This window comes from Manis javanica, chromosome 2, assembly GCF_040802235.1.
Source record: "Manis javanica isolate MJ-LG chromosome 2, MJ_LKY, whole genome shotgun sequence".
NCBI classification, from domain to species: domain Eukaryota; kingdom Metazoa; phylum Chordata; class Mammalia; order Pholidota; family Manidae; genus Manis; species Manis javanica.
In genome coordinates, this window is record NC_133157.1 from 99,027,219 (window position 1) to 99,049,296 (window position 22,078).

The 22,078-nt window shown below is 37.8% G+C and overlaps 1 protein-coding gene across 23 annotated transcripts in view; it reads left to right on the forward strand.

Moving 5' to 3' along the window:
- PARD3 (par-3 family cell polarity regulator) overlaps positions 1-22,078 on the forward strand; it is an 804,135-nt gene that overhangs the window by 379,373 nt on the left and 402,684 nt on the right. For all 23 annotated transcript variants that reach the window (XM_037010348.2, XM_037010345.2, XM_037010349.2 and 20 more), the window contains one exon: positions 7,595-7,775. In XM_037010348.2, the coding sequence (XP_036866243.1) occupies positions 7,595-7,775 (181 nt within the window). The remainder of the gene's footprint in view (positions 1-7,594; positions 7,776-22,078) is intronic.

The window sequence follows — 22,078 nt, forward strand, 5'->3', positions numbered from 1 at the left end:
ATATGAACTCACAGGTTTGTAGCTTTATTTAGGGGTTATAATCCAGTCCTGTCATTGGGAGTTCCTTCAGGCTAGCCCCTGCTTCCTTTTGATGTGCCCGATTATTTATTAGTGCCTGCTTCCTTTTTAGTAACACAAGGGGTTCTGGGCTTATCATATATCTTTTCTGCCCCCAACCCTGTATCAGTTATTTTTCAAAGAAGTCCTACTTCATTTGTGGGAGAATGATAGTAGAAACCAAGTACTGAGCGTCACTGCTTCTAGAATCTCTCAGTGGATAGAACCAAGAACTATGTGTTTCTATACCACACATGCATTAACATCCATCCTCTATCTTTCTCTAAAAACCATGATACCTCTAATTCCAATCTAATGCTGCAGTTTATTTTCTTATGTGTAACTTCTGTTTCTGACAGTGAGAATATTGGCCCAATAGTTTTCTTTTTCATTCACTCCTTTTTGTGTGCACGTTTGTGTGCACACACTTGTGTGAGAATTTCTAAACCATGCACTTGTGAGAAACAAATTTATGTGCCAGTTCTTTTTGTCTTTAGCCTTAAATTAAATGGCAAAATAGTTTTCAATGTTACTTCTTCCACAACCCTTCAGTGCGGTTGTAGTTCTCATTTGTTTGTTTGTTTGTTCTTATTTTTATTAAGGTATCATTGATACACAATCTTATGAAGGTTTCACATGAGCAACATTGTGGTTACTACATTCACCCATATTATCAAATCCCCCCCCCAACACACATCCTATTGCAGTCACTGTTCATCAGTCTAGTAAGATGCTATAGAGTCACTACTTGTCTTCTCTGTGCTATACTGCCTTCCCCGTGACCACCCTACATTATGCATACTAGTCATAATGTCCCTTAATCCCCTTCTCCCTCCCTGCCTACCTACTGCTCCCTTCCCTTCCCTTTGGTAACTGCTAGTCCCGTCTTGGAGTCTGTGAGTTTGCTGCTGTTTTGTTCCTTCAGTTTTGCTTTGTTGTTATACTCCACAAATGAGGGACATGTCTTTCTCTTCCTGGCTTATTTCAGTGAGCATAATGCCCTCCATCTCCATCCATGTTGTTGCAAATGATAGGATTTGTTTTCTTCTTATGGCTGAATAAGTGTATATTCCATTGTGTATATGTACGACCTCTTCTTTATTCATTCATCTACTGATGGACACTTAGGTTGTTTCCATATCTTGGCTATTGTAAGTAGTGCTGCAATAAACACAGGGGTGCATATGTATTTTTGAATCTGTGATCTTGTTTTCTTTGGGTAAATTCCTAGGAGTGGAATTCCTGGGTAAAATGTTATTTCTATTTATAGTTTTTTGAGGAACCCCCATGTTGCTTTCCACAATTGTTGAATTAATTTATAGTCCCAGCAACAGTGTAGGCGAATTCCCCTTTCTCTGCATCCTCTCCAGAATTTGTTGTTCCTTGGCTCTTAGATGGAACCATCCTAACTGATGTGAGGTGATAGCTCATGGTGCTTTTAATTGATATTTCCCTGATGATTAGTGCTGTGGAGTATCTTGTCATGTATCTGATTGTCATCTGAATTTCTTCTTTGGAGAAGTGTCTGTTCATATCCTCTCCCCATTTCTTAATTGGGTTATTTGCTTTTTGGGTGTTGAGGTGTGTTAGTTCTTTATATATTTTAGATGTTAACCCCTTATCATATATGTCATTAACGAATATATTCTCCCATACTGTAGGATGCCTTTTTGTTCTGCTGATAGTGTCCTTTGCTGTACAGAAACTTTTCAGTTTGATGTAGTCCCATTTGTTCATTTTTGCTTTTGATTCCCTTACCTGAGGAGACATATTCAGAAAAAAGTTGCTCATGTGTATATTCAAGAGATTTTTGCCTGTGTTGTCTTCTAAGAGTTTTATGGTTTCATGACTTACATGGAGGTCTTTGATCCATTTTGAATTTACTTTTGCCTATGGGGTTAGACAATAATCCAGTTTCATTCTCTTGCATGTAGTTGTCCAGTTTTGCTACCAGTTGTTGAAGAGGCTGTCATTTCCCCATTTTATATCCATGGCTCCTTTTTCGTATATTAATTGGTCATATATGTGTGGGTTTATATCTGGACTCTCTATTCTATTCCATTGATCTAGGGTTCTGTTCTTGTGTCAGTACCAAATTGTCTTGATTTCTGTGGCTTTATATACAGCTTTGAGTTGTGGAGCATAATCACCCAGCTTTATTCTTCCTTCTTAGGGTTGCTTTGGCTGTTTGGGGTCTTATGTAGTTCTATATGAATTTTAGAACTGTTTGTTCTAGTTTGTTGAAGAATGCTGTTGGTATTTTGATAGGGATTGCATGGAATCTGTAGATTACTTTAGGCATGATGGTCATTTTGAGAGTATTAATTCTTCCTATCCATGAGTATGGAATGTATTTCCATTTACTGGTTGTCTTCTTTTAATTTCTCTTATGAGTGTCTTGTAGTTTTCAGGGTATAGGTCTTTCACCTCCTTGCTTAGGTTTATTCCTGGGTAGTTTATTCTTTTTGATGCAATTATGGATGGAATTGTTTCCTGATTTCTCTTTCTGCTAGTTCATTGTTACTATATAGGAATGCAACTGATTTCTGTGTATTGATTTTGTATTGTGTAACTTTGCTTAATTCAGTTATTAGTTCTAGTAGTTTTGGGGTGGATTTTTAGGGTTTTTTATGTCATCTACAAACAGTGACAGTTTAACTTCTTCCTTACCAATCTGGATGCCTTTTATTTCTTTGTGTTGTCTGATTACCCTGGATAGGACCACCGGTACTATGTTGAGTAAAAGTGGGGAGAGTTGGCATTCTTGTCTTGTTTCTGATCTTAGAGGAAAAGCTCTCAGCTTTGCACTGTTAAGTTTGATTTTAGTTGTGGATTTGTCATGTATGGCTTTTATTATGTTGCCCTGTGTACCCATTTTGTTGAGAGTTTTTATCATGCATGGATGTTGAATTTTGTCAAATGCTTTTTCAGCATCTGCAGAAATGATCATGTGATTTTTGTCCCTCTTTTAGTTGATGTGGTGGATGATGTTAATGGATTTTCGAATACTGTACCATCCTTGCAGCCCTGGAATAAATCCTACTCGATCATGATGGATTATCTTTCTGATGTATTTTTGAATTTGACTTGCTAGTATTTTGTTGAATATTTTTGTATCCATGTTCATCAGGGATATTGGTCTATAGTTTTCTTTTTTGTGGTGTCATTTCCTGGTGTTGGTAAGAGTGAAGCTGGCTTCATAGAATGAGTTTGAAAATATTCCCTCCTGTTCTACATTTTGGAAAAGTTTAAGGAGGGTTGGTATTAGGTCTTCTCTATATGTTTGATAAAATTCAATGGTGAAGCCATCTGGTCTGGGGGTTTTGTTCTTAGGTAGTTTTTTGATTACCAGTTCAGTTTCATTGCTGGCAATTGGTCTGCTCAGACTTTCTGTTTCTTCTTGGGTCACCCTTGGAAGGTTGTATTTTTCTAGAAAGTTGTCCATCTCTTCTAGGTTATCCAATTTGTTAGCATATAATTTTTCATAGTATTCTCTAATAATTCTTTATATTTCTGTGATGTCCATAGTGTTTTTTTCTTTCTCATTTCTGATTCTGTTTATGTGTGTAGATTCTCTTTTTTTCTTGATAAGTCTGGCTAGAGGCTTATCTGTTTTGTTTATTTTCTCAAAGATCCAGCTTCTGGTGTCATTAATTCTTTCTATTGTTTTATTCTTCCCAATTTTATTTATTTCTGCTCTGATCTTATTATGTTCCTCCTTCTACTGACTTTGGCCCTCATATGCTCTTTTTTCTAGTTTCATTAATTGTGAGTTCAGACTGTTCTTTTGGGTCTTCTTTCTTGAAATATACTTGTATGCTATATACTCTACTCTTACAACTGTCTTCGCTGTATCCCACAGAAGTTGGGGTGTTGAGCTGCTGTTTTTGTCTACATATATTGCTTGATTTCTGTTTTTATTTGGTCATTAATCCATTGATTATAAGAGCATGTTGTTAAGCCTCCATGTGTTTGTGGGCATTTTTGTTTCTTTGCACAGTTTATTTCAGTTTCATAAGTTTGATGTCTGAGATGCTGCTTGGTACAATTTCAATCTCTTTGAATTTATTGAGACTCTTTTTGTGGGCTAGTATATCACCTATTCTTGAAAATGTTCCATGTGCGCTTCAGAAGAATGTGTATCCTGGTGCTTTTGGGTGTAGAGTTCTGTAGATATCTGTTAGTCCCATCCGTTATAATGTGTTGTTCAGTGCCTCTTTCTCCTTAACTTATTTTCTGTCTCGTTGATCTGTCTTTGGAGTGAGTGGTGTGTTGAAGTCTCTTAAATTGAATGCATTGCATTCGATTTCCCCCTTTAATTCTGTTTGTATTTGTTTCACATATTTGGGTGCTCCTGTATTGGGTGTGTAGATATTTATAATGTTTATATCCTGTTGGTTGTAATGACCCATTTATCATTATGTAATATCCTTCTTTATCTCTTGTTACCTTCTTTGTCTTGAAGTCTATTTTGTGTGATTCAAGTACTGCAACTCTTGCTGTTTTCTCCCTAATATTTGCATGAAATATCTTTTTTCATCCCTGTTAATTTTAGTCTGTGTATGTCTTTGGGTTTGAAGTGAGTATTTTGTAGGCAGCATAGAGATGGGTCTGTTTTTTTTTATCCATTCAGTAGCTCTCTGCCTTTTGATTGGGGCATTCCATCCATTTCCATTTAGGATGATTATAGATAGATATGTACTTATTGCCATTGCAGGCTTTAGATTCATGGTTACCATAGGTTCAAGGGAAGCTTCTTTACTATCTAACAATCTAACTTAACTCATTTAGCACACTATTTCAAACACAATCTAAAGGTTCTTTTTTTTTCTCCCTTATTTTTCTTTCCCTTCCTGTCTTTATATTTTAGGTGTCATATTTTGTACTCTTTGTATATATACCGTGACTGACTTTGTGGGTAGTTGATTTAATTTTGCATTTGCTTAGTAATTAATCATTCTACTTCCTTTACTGTGGTTTTATTTTCTCTGATGATAGCTATTAAGCCTTAGGTATATTTCCATCTACAGCAGTCCCTCCAAAATACACTGTAGAGATGGTTTGTGGGAGGTAAATTCCCTTAACTTTTGCTTATCTGGGAATTATTTAATCCCTGCTTCCAATTTAAATGATAATCTTACCGAGTAGAGTATTCTTAGTTTGAGTCCCTTCTGTTTCATTGCATTAAGTATATCATGCACTCCCTACTGGCTTGGAAGGTTTCTGTTGAGAAGTCTGATGGTAGCCTGATGGGTTTGCCTGTGTATGGGATCTTCTTTCTCTGGCTGCTTTTAATACTCTGTCCTTGATCTTTGCCATTTTATTTGTTCTATGTCCTGGTGTTGTCTTCCTTGGGTTCCTTGTGTTAGGAGATCTGTATGTTTCCATGGCCTGAGAGACTATTTCCTTCCCCAGATTGGGGAAGTTTTCAGCAATTATTTCCTGAAAAAGACTTTCTATCTCTTTTTCTCTCTCTTCTTCTTCTGGTACCCCAATAATGCGAATATTGTTCTGTTTGGTTGGTCGCAGAGTTGTCTTATTATTCTTTTATTCCTAAGGATCCTTTTTTCTCTCTGTGCCTGAGTTTTTTTGTATTCCTGTTCTCTAATTTCTATTCTATTTACCATCTCCTCTACCTCTTCTAATCTGCTTTTAAATTCCTCCATTGTATGTTTCATTTCAGATACTGTATTTTTCAAAGTTTCTATCTCTGTCTTGAAGTCATCCCTGAGATCTTGAATATTTTTCTGTTGCTCCGTGAGCATGTTTATGATTTTTATTTTGAAATCTGTATCAGGAAGATTGGTGATTTCAGTTTCACTGAGCCCTCTTTCTGGTGTTGAGAGATTTTGTTTTGAACAAGGTTCTTTTGCTACTTCCTGTTTGTAATGAATAATATGGAATAATAACTTTGTGAGGTGGTATCCTCTAGTGCCCTGAAGCTCTCCTCTCTGTGTCTGCCCAGCAACTGGAGTGATGGCTGGGCATTGGTGCCTGCCAGGAGGACAAGAGTTGCTTCTTGCTTCCTGACAGCAGTGCCTGTGCCCAGTGTCAGGGCCAGTGTGCCAAACACACAGTGGGCAGCCTGTGTGTTAAGCCATTGTAGCTGCCGTAGGCTTGGCTGCCCTCTGGCTGGCCTGGCGTTATTGATTTGCCAGCTGGCACCAGCTGGGAGGAAGGAGCAGCAGGCTGCATATTGCAGTGGGTGTCCTCGGGACTGTGTTTCCAGTCTGGGGGATGGAGTGCCTGAAGCTACTGGAAGTTCCTAATGTGCTGGGCTGAGTGTGCTAGGATGATTTTGTCCATTTGCCCTTTCTACTGTGTAGCAAGCTCTGAATAATCCTTGCTCCTTTAGCAGACCCTCTCACTGTTAGGAAGTCTTTCAAAGTGCCGCCTTTCTTTTGTCCGGGAGTGGCCAGTTGTGGGTATCTGTTCTCCACAAGCAGCTGAAATCTTAGTTTCTCTGAGTACTCCACCTGTCTTTACTTTCCTACCCCTCTAATCTCCATAGCACCATATAATGTGGGTTCATGCTCCCAAGGTAGATCTCCAGGGGTAGTTCTTTAGCAGTCCTGGGCTTCTACTACCCCGCTACTCCATTTCTCTTCTTTGACCTGTGAACTGGGGTGGGGTGTGGGCTTGGGTCCTGTTGGATCGTGGCTTTGCTACTTTACCCTTTTCTGTGAGGTCCTCTCTTTTCTTCAGATGTAATCCATCTGTTGCAGTCTTCTTTGTGGTCACTCTTTCAGGATTAGTTGTATTTGCTGTATTTCCGTGTTTATATGTGACTTTGGGAGGACAGTTCTGCCTTAATTCTCATGCCACCATCTTTATTCCCTCCTATTTTTCATTTGTATCATAGTTCGGTTTGTTTCTTTGTGCTCTATTTTCAATACCCCTCCCCACCATCCTGCTTGGTTTCATTTATTTGTTTCTGTCTTGGATATTTGAATCATTTTTATGGTTCTAAGTGTCAGAGTTATGGAAGAATATATTCAGAAAAGTATCAAGTGGCCTTTTCCTGCATTATCTGTTCCCACTTACTCTGTTCTGGCCAGTTCACACCAGCTGTAGCAAGCAATCCACTGGTTTCTTTTATCCTTACTGTATTTCTTATGCATAAGTGAGCAGATGTATGTATAGACTTTAATGTCCCTTTCCTATAAGGGACCTTACACCTTTTGCTGTATATACTGTATGTCATATATATGTGTTGTATATATAATGCATTTTTCTCTTCCATTGTCATTTACAAAAATACTGAAATCCACCCCATCCTTCTTAGAGTACTGTGATATAAAACCATTTTATTATTTTTCAGCCATCGAATTTTGAATATGAAATGTACAACTTAGAAATGTAGAAGTAAATTCAGGGAAGATGATTTTTTTGAATTTTTTCCTCCTAAAACATAGCATTCCTCAGTGCATGAATACCAGTATTTTTTCTCCGTAGATTTACATCCAATATGATGTAAGTTTTGATAGCAATTTTCAATGCCTTTGCTTATAAATGCAAATCTCCCTCTCATTTCTAGCTGGTAGCAGTGTTTGATGAGCAAGATCCACATCATGGAGGTGACGGCACCAGCGCCAGCTCCACAGGTACCCAGAGTCCAGAGATATTTGGCAGTGAGCTTGGCACCAACAGTGTTTCTGCCTTTCAGCCTTACCAAGCAACAAGTGAAATTGAGGTCACACCCTCAGTCCTGCGTGCAAGTAAGTGAGCACTCTTTCTTCTCTGCCTATTTCATCTTAATTTACAAGGATGCCAACTTTTGTTATCCAGCCATGCTTCTGTGAATGGAATTCATTATCTGTTTTTATCAAAAATTGATTAAGTTGAGAACCTGAGCAAATATCTTGCAAGAGAGGTAGACTAGAGTCTTTACACTTTAATAGATCTGGCTTACCTTGCTTTAGTCTGGTAGACTTTTAACTGCTCACTAAATGTAAGTGAGGATAATAGTTAAGGTTATAGCACCTCAATTTTCTTTCCAAATCTTTCATCTCAATGCTAGGACTAAAACAAATAGAAGCAATCAGAGGCCTTCACACTGAAACAAAACATAACATTTGAAACAAAACATTTAACAACAAAACTGGGTTATAACCACTACTTGAAATTTTCATGAAAGGCAGGCAATAATGAGACCTCAGGGCCATAGTTAACTTCAGAGAGCCTGAAGAACTGCTGTGAGATTATTATCTCAAGAAGAGAAAATATAGGGCTTCATGTATTTATGTTAGGAATCCTAGGACCCAGAATACTCAAGTGCCGGGGTACTTTCTTGAAGAATTTCTGTCATTCATTCCTGGCAGTTTTACTCAGAAAAGTGAAGAAATTTTGCTAGATCTAATATTTAGTGTTTGTAATTGAATAGTCTTATAATCAAGTGGTCATTAAGAGTCTGAAGATCCATTTCAAGAAATTTAGAAATTGCAAGTCATTTATCTTTTAGGCTCATCTACTTAGAAACATTTCGGTTTTTCACATGAAAAATTTAATCTTTTGTGGTTTTACTGATAATCTCAGTAGATCTTCATGTATATTATATAATATATAATAATAGATCTATAATAATGCATGAAATAATATATAAATATAGTTAGATAATAGAATATATACTCTTACAAAAGAATTCTGTTCCCACTTGTTGCACTGGCAGCAATCTATAGCATTTTGGCAATTTGTTTCTAGATGCTCACAATCTACTTCTGCTTCCACTGTCCCTTAAAGATTCATATGAGGAGAACAAGAAAGAGCATCAGTTTGATAGTTAATAAGTCCAATGGTACATCATTTCCCCAGGGGAAAATATGCCGTGTAGAGATGAAGAGCATCAAGAAAGTGTGTAGCATGATGGGGTCTGTATGTGGTGCTGAGAGGATCATGTGTGGCTGTGACCCAGTGTCAGCCTCCTAAAATTGCTTTCTACCATTTGGATGAGGAACAGTCACAAATGAGAGCTAGGTACAATGAAAAATGTTTTCAGCGAAGCTCTTGGAGTGGAGCAGCCACTGTAAGGTGTTTCAGTTGAACATTTCCTTTTATCTAAGGGATACAGGTTTGTTTGTATACATGCACAAACTAATTGTTTCAAACTAACAGTGAAATAACGTGTGATTATGGACATGCTATTTTAAAAATCTTATGTAGGATTTACTTTAGGCAGTGTTTTTCAAACAGGCATATACCATGCACAGTATACAAGGTAGTATGTAGGTGGTACATAGATTACTTAATTTTCTTTGATTAGATACTAGTTCATTAAGTCAATGCTTTAAATGATCTGCTTGGAATAAACTTACATATAAAACGTGGATTGCCTAAATTTGATTTCAAGAAAATTAAATTTAATTAATTAAACTTTAAGTAATAGTACAGGTATTCATATTCCTGATTATGGAAAACAGTGTCTTTATGTGAGTAATTACACCCTAATGCATATAATTAAATACAGAGCTTTTGTGGTAGATTTTTATTAGTGTGTTTTGTAAAGTAAGATGCACCTTTAATTTTGCTACACCTTCAAAAAGTGTTGGAGGAAAGGTACATCCTGTCTTTTTGTTAAGAAGCATTTGAATGGTGTGCTTCCCATCAGTTTTTATCTTTTGCCTTGTCTGGACTCAGAAACATTTCTGAGACACCACTTCCCACATTTGACTGGTAGCCCATGTGTTAAAGTTTAAATACTGTTTTCAACCCCAAATATCTCTTTTGCTTTGTTTTTGTTGAGAAAAGGAAGTTATCGTTGAAGAATATGTGTTGTCTTTACAGTCACCAGTGGGAGAATATGCAAATGTGACTTTCTTGGTCTGAATTGTATATGTTAAGGTTATTTAGTTTTTTGGCCTCAGCAGGCATTGGGAAGAGCATGTTAAGCACCTACTAAGTATAAGGTTTGGTGATTGTATAAAAATTATGCATTATATATAAGGCATTTATCTGTTAAGATGACTTTTCATACTGTATTAGTATCACTTAGTGAAACACAAAACAAGAGTTCGTCTGTACTGGCCAGACCTTGTGCTCAGTGGTAAGAGTCTGAATTAATAAGAACTGGTTCTTGTCAGTAAATTTGTGCTTAGTGCTCTTGCTGATTTACAAATATGAAAATAAAGAAGCCAACAATATGTGGATATTTGCTTAATCAAGGAATAATCAACTCTAATTAGGGGCATGTTAGTAAAAGATTTCATATAAACGAACTCCTAAGATTCTTCTTGATGAAAGAGTTGGTAACTTTTCTATTTTCCAACTTTTCCTATGAGTGAATTCACTCATCTCCTTTGTTCCATAAGGAATTGGTGAAAGCTTAGAAAGGTATGTAATTTACTTTTCTCCATAAAATAGTGGATATTAAGTTTGGGTATTAAGATAAAGCCTAGCTGGAGTTAATACACAGAATTCTTATCTTGAGACGTTTGTAAAAGTTACCACTATTTTGTCCTTGAGCTTTCTTATAGAGAGAACTCTGATTTAGTTACATCAGTCGTTTTTGAATGGGAGTGACATTTTCCCCTAGGGACATTTGACAATACCTGGAGATATTTTTGATTGTCACACTGGTGAAGGTGGGGGAATGATGCTGTGATCATCTACTTAAGGCCAAGGATGCTGCTACATATACTCCAAGACACAGGACAGTCCCCCCATCAATTACCTACTCCCAAATGGCAGTAGTGCCAGGTGGAGAAACCCTGAACTGAGGAATCATTGTCCTTATGGCCAAAAGCGCTTACCTAAGAGAAGCTAAAACTAAAACTTTAAAAAGTATTATTCAGCCTGGTATTGAACAATGTCCTCAATAATATCCTTAAAATGAAGGGTGAAGAAATGATGGCTAGCTAATAACAACAGTAGTGGCCCTAGAAGGTAAACAATAGACCATAATAACAAAAAAGAGGAAATTATTGGCAGTACTACACAAAAAATATTAGTATAAATATAATTTATTAGAACAGAAATATTCATTTTCCTTAATACCAAAAAAAGTGCTTTAAAAAATGAGAAAGTAAATAAAATGGATCACATATAAATAGGCCATATGTAAAATAGAAGGTCTCTTTATGTAAAAGCTTGTTATGTTAAAGAAATAAAAAAAGATAGCCATGAAAAATAGCTGTCTATGGGGAAGGGAGAAGTTAGAAGGGAGGAAATGGAATAGAAAGTAGACTTATAATAACTTGTTTTATGTGTTTGGTATTGGAACCATATTATATTTCATATAACTGTAAGATAATTGAATTTCAATTTTTAAAATAATTCTTAATAACACCTTGTATTAATTATTCTTAAAATTCATTTTATGGAACTGAATATAAATATATATTTAGTTTATGTCTCAATCATCCAAGAGTAACTATTACCTGTAACTGTAAAATAGATTTGTACAACCAGAGGGAAATGGAAAAAATAGAACTGCCAAATTTACAAAAAAACAAAAACTGTTCATCTTGAATTATTGGGTGAGTATTATGAGATGAAGCAAATGAAGAATTAGAAAAATGTTCTAACTAATGGTGATATTGATTCACAGTACAGAAGAAAAGGGTTATAGATGTAATGTTGCAGAGAATAAATAAAATATCCCAGAGTCCTCAATTTAAATAGGACATATAGTGAATCCATGGTATGTTTAGTAACACACATAAATACACACATGCAGAGACAGGAAGGAAAAATCCTGTATGTGTTCAATGAAAAGTTCTAGAATCAATGGCCTACCCAGTAACTGAGCATTTTTGACATCCAGACTCTGCTCTGGAAATAGCATTTCCATTAAAATAGATTAGAACTCCTTGGAGAAATGACTGAGTTCAGGTCTGGGCAGGAAATGTATGAGATACCCTGAATCATCCTGTCACGTCAGAAAATAAGGGAGCTATGGAAGATCACTAGAGGCACATCAGCAGGGCCCAGGAGTGAAGCTAAGGCCCCACTGGCCTGGGGCAGCCACTGGGACAGCAGTAAGGGTAGTCACAGCCAAGCATTCACGAGTTCATAATGAGAATAAATAAGTAAGCATGCGGGTATGATAAAGGATGCTTAGCGAGCCAACTTACTGCTTGGAAAACTGATAAAAGAATTTTAAAAATCAGGTATTTATCCTGCATTTCTCACATGAATGGTATTACTGCGTAACCAAATAATAGAGGAAGGAAAGTTTATTTTTATAGAACTATTCCAGCTAATAAATGAAGAAGTAATGATAGAATGAGAATATCACTGTTTTGCAACTCCTGATGAAATAGTGCATCTAGGCATTGATCATCAATCGCTGCTAAAATAGAAAAATAACAGTAAATTAAGGAGAGTCAACTAAGCATTGTGTGCCTCCTGATGGAAGAATACATCTCCTATGAAGTAGTCTGGACAAGAGAAATCAAACATAAACCTGATCAGACATCTGGATCCAACCACCAATTCATAGGGGACACCGAGCTCTGGGGGCATGTTAGCACTGTGAGGGTGTTGTCAGCCAAGAGAACACTGCAGGAAACTACAAGACAAGTAACTCTGGGTCTTCAATACATCAGCTGCAATTTAAAAAATTTAGTTAATTTCTTTTTTCCTTGAACGTTTTACCCCATCTAATGTAATTCAGAATTTAAACATAATATATTTTTAGTATTGCATATCTTTTATTGGTCATCTTTTCATATTTCTCTAGAACAAAGAAAATAGACCAAATTTTAACTCTTAAATTTTCTGTAAAATAAAAATGTACTATTAATCATTATTAGTACATAATTGATCAAAGTAGCATAAATACATAGCATATAATAAATATCACTTATTGTTGTGGAAATAAATGAAGACCATCCAAATGGGAACAAGCAGTTTATTCAGGATTTGCTATAGGAAGTGAGCTAGCACCATCACTGGCAGGGCTCCAAGGCAGGCGGGCTGGGAAAGCATTATAGTAAACAAAAAGAAAGACCAGGAAAGCTGCTGGCATGGAGGAGTGGTAGTGGGCTACCCAAAAGTGGGTATGCCATGGGATTGTTTAGGAGTGCATATTCGACTTTATCTGGTTGTTCCTAAGGTGGAAGCAAGGTAAAAAATCAGGGGAGCTGTCAATTATTAATCAAGTCCTGGTGGTTTTTGGTCGATTGTTACAGGGTCATTGCTTGGCTGCCTGAACTGATGCTACTGATAGTAGCCTGACTTCTGAGCTGGTTCCTGGAGGTGGCAGACTGGCTTATTGGTCCTGGTTTCTGCAGACAGCTGGTCAGATACCTATTTTTATAGGTAGTCACAATACCAAGGTCACTATAATGACCCTATTTTGGCATCCTGGAATTGTTGATGTGCAGTTATACATAAATCTGAGTCATAAGATTTAGGATAGGTCATGTTTATTTTTTTATTTTGTAATTTTTAAAATGTGTTTTTTAACTTTGCACACTGGAGAGTCACTGCCCAGGGCTTCATGATGAGTCCCTAGGTGCCAGATGCTTTTCCCTTCACACACTCTCCCTCATAGTGATGTCAATGAGAGAAGGGCATTTCATGGAGCTTTAAATATCTCACTGCTTTATTTTGTCTTGTATAAAATATAATAGCCCTAAGTGACCATTTTTGTATGATATGAGAAAAACTTAAGATGTTTTCTTTAACTCTTTGAAAGTTCATTTTGCTTTCCTTTTGATTGAAGAAGAAATTAAAACATTTGGGCCTCTAAGAGTTCTGTGGGCTCTGGGCATTGGGCCTTGCCTGCCTCCTGGATAAGTCAGCTCAGGGCTGTTCACAGTGTGCAGAAGGGCAGGAAGAGCGAGCAATTCCACCTTGACCCCTTGGCTTTCAGGCCTGCCGAGCCCCCGCACGTGGACTGGGAGGCTCTTGTTGCCCCGTTCTGTCAACTTTGGGTGTGCTGGCATCTCTTGGGAGGTCTTTGCCTCCTTTCAGTGTAAGTTTGCTTTGACGTGAAGACAGCTAGGTGCCAGAGAACTGCACCAGCATTCTTTTCTTTTTTTAACCAGACTTCTGATCAATTTGAGTGGGAGTATATGTCCCCTTAAGCTTTTAGCATGAACTTACTATGCAGATGTTTCTTCTGAGGAGGTCTTCAGGAGTTTTCATGGTTTGAAAAGAGTGCAGGCAGTGTCACATCAGTTTGCTAATTTAGGCCACATTAGTAATTCCTGGGAGCCTCATCTCCAGGTTCCTGACTCAGGACTGTGCAGTTAGTGAGATGTTCAAAGTCCTCACACAGGACTGGACACATGATGAGCACCAGATGACACCAGACTGTACTGTGGCCGTGACAGTGGTGATGTCTCTGCAGTGCAGACCCCATGGATGTTTAAAAAGGTTGGGGAGTTTTGGAACACAAGAAATAGGGCATAGTTTTGAATAGGACACACTGCCTCCCTTAGGTACTTTCATAGCCACTTTGGAGCCATTTTCTCTAGGCCTCACAATTCTGTGAAATGTTTAACGTTCTCTGTTTTCAACATTCACAGATCCAGGCTTAGAGAGACCTTATGTGCTCAGGGGCACATGCTTCTTGTGCAAATGATTGAGTCCAAATCCAGTGATTTTTTTTTTCCAATCTATGTTTTTTTGTTTTGTTTCTTATTCTCAGGGTTTTTATAGAGGTCAGACATTCCAGGATAGCCTGGCCTTATAATGATGGCAGGATCCCTTTTCACCCCAGAATTCTGACTTTAATGTTTTCTCTGGAAGGTCCACACTGAAGAATCAATATGCCTTTGGAAGTGGCATATACCCCAGTAATGGTAAGATTTCTGGAAATAGTATTGCTATAAAATTTTTGAGAAACAAAGTAACTGATTGATTATATTGTTTGAAGTATCTTTTAAGTCCTTTAATATTTTTAACCTTTCTATGCTATGTTAATCTTATTAGCTTTTATTTAAAATTAAATTCAGATCATTTATGTGTTCTCGTATTTTCTGCATTAAAAAATTAAGTGAATTATTGGTCAGCCCACTTAGTATTGTGATAAGGGGCTATTGGCAACATTTTTCAGAAATGGTGTTGTTTAACTAATTGGTAAGATTTTACTGGTTTCCTAACTTGTAAAACATAAAGTGACACCTGTAATTGTTAGAGAAATGTATCGTAAAGTTAGTACCCCATCTCCTTTCCTGAGCTATTTTTTTCTTACTCAAGAATATGCAGATTCATTTTGTCTTATAGAAGATTCAAGATATTTGGTTTTGAGATCTATCAAGACGTTAACTGATATTAGAATACTATTTTCCAGATTTGATTTAAATATATATTGAAAATAGAAATAATACTACTATTGTATTTCCTTTTAACTTGTGAAGTGGAGCATGGCATACAAATGGTATTCTCAGTATTTCAAATAATTACCTTCTTACTGTGCAAGTTCTATTCAGCATAGAAAATTCATCCAGTTTTGTTGTAGATGCAATCTGATTATTACATGTTGACAAGGTCATATATCTATTAATTGAATTGGAGATGGGATACAAAATTGCTGTAATTATTGTAATTTTCTAGCTAATTGCAGGGTTGGTGGTGAATATTTTACTTCTGCAAAATGAAAAACAGTATTCCATCAGAAGTTGTTTCATGGGTTTCAGACATTTTGTTTTACATCTTTGGTGCTTTTTGCCCACCAAGTATTTCTTTTGTATTTTTTTGTGTATTGTTCCGCCCCTGAATGTCAGAGTGCTCATTGGCAGAGATCAGGGGAAGCAGGCAAAGGCAGAGAGCCCAGTAGTCCTCTCAGCTAGCTCTTTGTTCTGGTTGCCACGTTACTTCGATTGTTTATTTATAAATTGGAGTACTCTCTTTTCAGACCTGTAATAAAGGTTAGATGGGTGAGATCCAATTGCAAGAGGAATCCTCTCCCCTGTGCTGCACTCAGAAATACTCCCTGAAATGAGCATTTTTTAAAATTAAATTCAGATTGTTCATGTTTTCTCTTATTTTCTGCATTAAAAAATTAAGTGAATTATTGGTCAGCTCACTTAGTATTGTGATAAAGGGCTTTTTTGACATGTTTATCTCTCATATTTTTGCTTTATTTAAGCTAAGCTTGCTTCCAAAGCTGGAAGCTGAATCGACATTTTACAAATAATGGTATACACACAAGGTGAGTGTGTTTGGAGGATTGCAGAGGGGTGAGGACTGTGCTTCTGAGGGGGTGTTGGAAGCTCACTGCAGAAGATGGTAAAAGCAGACTGATGTTTATTCCCCGCTGACATATAAACTGGAGGCTCAGGTGAAAATTGCCAAACCTAATGAGCAATTTGGCAGAGAAGACGGGCTGTCAGGCGGCAGCAGTTCAGCAGCAGGCATGGCCTGCAAACCGAGTGGTTTGTTCCAGGGCACTGCACTTAAATTCCATAAATAAAATTGTTGCCGTTGATATTTGGTATCACAAAGATGTGAATTTTTTCCTTCAATTTTCCAATTAAATAATCAGTAATCAAGGTATCATGATTTTGGTTATCACATTATTTTAAACTGGTGAAATGTTTCATCCATAAAAGAAAAGAGTGAAGAAAATATACGTTGCCACAGCAGAATGCTGGTGATATTAAGGTTTGAAACACACTAATCAAATAAAAGTGATCAGTTGCTTCCTTGGGCTGAAACAGTTTGTGGTCTGAACGCTGCAACACTCCAAAGTGACGCTATAGTGTTCAGTGTGCTGTGCACTTCTGTCAGCTTACTTTACACAAGAGTCCTCTTCTTCCCTTGAGCACATGAAAGGGTAGACCTGGGCATGGCTTCTCTCAGTGAGGCGATTGGTGTACCGCACTGCATTAGGGACATTTAGAGATGATTCTTGTAGTTTGTAGGCTGTAATGGTGCCTTGGGAAACTTGCAGGTCTCCCTCCTCTATTTTTACCATTGGAAAACGGAGCCTCAGTGATTCAAACTAATGCAGCTTGTGCTTATGGCATAGCCGCAGCTCATGCATTCATATTCAAGACAAGCAGAATTACTGCTGAGAATGTACGAACAGTTACTGTACTGGGAGAGCCTTTTTATTGGGCAACTTGTGGCATTTCCATCCATGTGACTTGGAGCCAAAGCATTGTTGTGCTTCCTATATGGTATCAATATTTCTGAGTTATCTTTAAGCAGAATAAACATTTGCCCCTTACATTATTTAATTACATCTATGTGAAGCACTTAATTTTTAAAAAATCCCATATGTATGTAATATAATATTGTACACTAATTAAAGTGTCAGTCCATTGAGTGAGGAGAATTATTTTATAGAGGTTCCCTGCCCAGTGGAATCAAATAGACTTTTCACCTGGAGTGAGCAGGTGATCCTTGGCCCGTGTCTTCATCTGGAAAGGCTTGCCTTTTGGGGTTCACAGTGCCACCTACGCAAGATCTCCACAATCTTGACATGTGGCATTCCAGGGTGGGCTGGAAGTTGCCTTTGGAATTAGGCCCAAACCATGTGGAACTGGATTCCTGGTGCACAAAGCTTTCTGAATCAGTCCAAAATTCTTAGGGAAGAACAGTTCACAGATTTGTTTTCTCCCAGATTTCCCCATTGTCCAGTCACTCCTTCCCTACTCCTTTTTGTCATTGACCAGGATATTTCACTTGACCCTGGTGTCTTGCCTTTATGTGGGAATATCCCTTATTTGCAGAGGTATAGTACTGGTTTAGCGAATACAGAAACAGTCAGTGACACTTGGAAATTTGTGATGGTAATGTAGCTATGAATATATTACAAAAGTATAACTCATATCAAAGCAAGGAAGCCCATTTCCAAATGGCAATAAGAAGTGTATTACACAGAGAAAGATGTTTTAGTAGACAAGATTAGACTGTAAACAAGATTTTCTTTTCATTTTCATCTTCCTTTCTAACCTGGTGTCTGGCTTTTTTTCTATTAGCGCATGTCACCGGGAAGCCCATCTTGTGGATTACTTTGTCAGCATGAACACCTGGCAGATAAAACCTTTTCCGTTCTTCTTGCTGCACATGATATAGATCTCTTGTTTATGCCTTGAGACTATGTTTGTTTATTTATTTTTTCTTTGCTTTTAATGTCAAAAATGCCTTTGCATTCCTTGTTTGCTCCTGTCTATCCCCTGGACCCTGCTGGAGATGGGCTTCGTATCTCAGAATCATTACGTCAGTCCCAAATGGCAAGGGAGTGAGAGGAAGCCCCATAAAATGCATAAGGTACTTGGTAAATACACCTCTGATCTTTTAATCCTGCCTGACTTTTTCTTGGAATGGACATCTGGGAGTCGTTGTGAGGGTCACATTAAAAAAAAAAATACAACAACTTAAATCTCAATCAATGTGTTCATTCATTGTGTTCTTTTGTTATTTGCTATGCTTATTTATATTGACTTGTAAGTTAACTTATTAATTATTATTTAATCAATTCATGGTTCTGCATACTTGCAAATAGTTTTTCTCCTTAATAAAGGGTCTGGGCGCTCCACTGTTTGCACAGCATGGCTCATGCTTGTGTACATGTGCATGGGCACAGGTGAGCTTTAGGAACACATTGGAGGAAGGACTCCTGGTGCCTTCTCATGAGAGACTTTGGATATTTAGCTCTTCCCATGTCTTAGATTTGATGCTTCCTTTAACTATTGCCTCATATTGGCATTTGGCAGCACTTGAACTGAAATAAGCCTAGAATTTTCATAACTCAAAAAAGGGGATTTTGCTACCTCACCTATGATTTCTCCCTCCTGGTCTCTTAAGTCCAAAACAGTACTTTCTGTACTTTTAAGTCCTTTTATATCCCCAGCATGGAATGCCTTTACATCTGTGTTCTCTCTAGAAGTTGCAGAAAGTTTTCTGCACCCTACATTGTCTATCTATTCCAGGGATGAAGGAAATTCTGTTTGTTATTTTCCAACTCTTTCTCACAGAGTAGGAGGGTAAATCTAGTAATTACAACACCTTGTTCCCTGTGCTGTAATTACATTTCCACTACATTATATGTGCATCTTTTCTTGCTAAGTGGTACCCTAGCAATAATTTTTAAAAATGCATATATGTTTGTATGTGTGTACACATGTGCATAGCTGATATTTAGTGAGTTTGTGTATGGAAGGAGCATAGGAGAAACATATAACTTCAGGAAAATAAATCATTTTGTAAAGATGATTCCCATGTTTAAAGATGGAAAAATATAATTGGATCTGTTTACGAAGCCTCAGAGCAACCATAGTATAAAAAAAGCAGTAACCAAGGGCATTTTAAGAGAGCACTGTTAGGTGACTTGACCCATCAACACATTTAATTAAAATGGTAGTTTGTGCCATGGCTGAGCCATTGGTTAATTTGTTATTTAAATCAGCCTGAGAAGTATTCATTTTCAATATAGAATTTGTATGAAGAGTTGGAAAAGACTATTTTATTGCTTGGCAGAGATGTTACATCCTGAAGATTTATGACTTAGAACAACAAAAGCCAGCTGGTGATCAGTTCGCATGAGTGGTGTATGAGTATGTACTAAAATTTGATGATATCTATTCTTTTGTTTCACTCTATTGTACTCTCATTCTCTTTAGTGCTTGGGTTGCCCACATTTGTAATAGTGAGGCTGCTCTGTGGCCTTCTGGGTTTTTGATAATAGCATCCTTGTTTTCTGCCATGACAATGTCTTGCATGTTCATCTTAATGTATTTTCTGTTGCACATCTGGAATCAGTCCTTTCTCTAGGCAGTCTTGTCCTGTTCATGGGAAAAGGTATTTAGAGAACACTATTTGGCTATACCAGCTATATTTTGTGAAGCCTATAGATAAGTTAAAATCAAGAACATCCTGGCCTAATTTCAATTTTCAAAGTGATGTCTGAGAGAGTAATGAATCTACTCTTGATAGTTTGAGAGATGAGTCTTTCCAAGGGCACTGATCAACCTGGGGTCTTCAACCTGGGCAATTCTAATTTTCTTTTCTCTGGATCGTGGTAAACTTTCAGTGACTAGAAGACTTATATCTCTGTGTATGATTCACGGTGCGTGTCTGGTGAGGTCTTACTTGGCAGGTGTCAGAAGCGTGACACAGAACCACCTGCGTGCCATTCATAGGGAGCCCCTCAGGGGAGTCCAGGGCATTTGTATGGTGACTGGCAGCCAGTGTTTGAAGGTTTTTGCTTGTTTCATGTTTCTGTTCAAGTAGTGAGGAAGGGATGGATCTCAGTCAATGAGCTTGACATTTTATATTTGTGCCTTGTGAAACTGAGTGACCAGAAAATTTTGCCAAGCAACCATGGTTTCTTTGGTAAGCTCAGTGTGATGAAAATTGGTCACAGGCAGGATTGCTGATGTTTGGAGAGGTTTTACCTAGTGTGGTGTGTCCTAGCACGAGCTTGCTCGCCCTTGAGCTGGGCTGTGGCTCCAGGCCACACTCCCACCCCCAGTCCCCAGCAAGTCCTATTGTCCTCACATTCTACAATTCATCTTAGAAGGCTGACGTTTCCTTGCTGGGAGTCTCCAAAGTGGGGTGTACAGTCATGGAAATGTGGAAACAGAATGTCAGAACTTTGTATAAACCATTAGTTTATTATCTCATACTTTAAATTTACCATTTCTTGTATGTGCTTAATAATGTTTGTATTAGTGGAGGTGAGCGTGCATTTAAATGATAAATAAATAAAAACACTATAGTGCTGCATGCTCACAAAGTTTTTGCTGAGAGAGCTATACTATCAGGACAGTGTGGAGCCCCAGACCTTTCTTCTGACCAGTCCCCCTGTGTCCTCTCTGGGGCAGCCCTTCAGTCCATTCTGCAGTGGAGCAAGCATGATAGTTGAAAAATCCACACCAATTCCTTCTGCCCCAGCACTTAAAACTTTCAATAGCTCCCTAATATTTTTTAATATGGTTAAGGATATCAGTGTGTTAAGTTTTGCAAGAATTTTCTTGTGTCTTTTGAGCCTCATCTCTTTTATTGTGTTTCAGTCCCTTGGATGAGTTTCTTGGAGGGGTTTCAGGCCTGCTTAGCTCTGAGCACCCTGTTGCGAGACCCTCTTTCCTTCTCTTCCCTGTGTTCCTGGCCCACCTGGTTAACCTCAGCTTATCCCTCAGGACTCTGCTGAAGTGCTGGTTTCTCTGGTAGGACTTTCCCAGCTCCATGGACTTGCTGTGTTGTCCACAGGGCCTTGTACTTATGGAGATCAGGAGAACGGGATTTGTCTGGGTTCTCTGGGGCAGATGTTTAGTAACTGAATCTTTGAAACCAGAAAAGGACTAGTTTTCAGCATTTTCCCATTTCCATGGTATAAATACTCTGGCCCATCTCAAGTTACTCAGTCATGTCACTGATCACAGAGCTCGTGAGAGGCGCATGGTAGCACACCGTCATGTGGTATTTCTACCATATGGATGCAATCCGTGCATCATGAGTATAGGTAATAAGATATAGTTAAATAAGTGGGATGTGAAGTGTTTTGAGTATATATTATCTTTGTTTTTAATAGAATTTAATTGTAAGTCTATATAATTTAATTTTTAATAATGGCTTGGTTTAACAACCAACTCTCAAAAGCTTCTGAAAATGTTATATGTTCTCGTGAGATGAGGTGAGCTATCTCTAGAAATGAGACAAGTCACATTTTTTGAATGATTAAAACAGTGGAATCAGGCAAGTGTGGTAGTTACTGCAGACAAGTTGCCTGCAACCCTTTTAGGACCAGTCAGTGGAAGATGGAATTGTAAAGGTAGCTCCATTATAGATTACCAATATTTAGATGCTGGCTGGCTGGCTGGGATGAAAGGGGTAAGGCAAAGAGACTGTTCAGATTTTGATCATGATTGTATCAAAGATGTGTGTAATCTGCTTCCCCCTTGGGTTTTTATTTTCATATCATTCTTGGCATTTATTTTCATAGTGTGTCTATGCCTGTATACGTGTGAAATGGTACAGATAAACATGAACTATGACTTCCCATCTGTCTCCCAAACCCTTTGTAATGATTACCCATCCCTGAAATGTACCAGTGCGGCTGGCAATCCATGCAGCTTCGTGTGCTCCCACCGGTGTCCATCAGTCACCTCAGATTTTAGCCTGATGA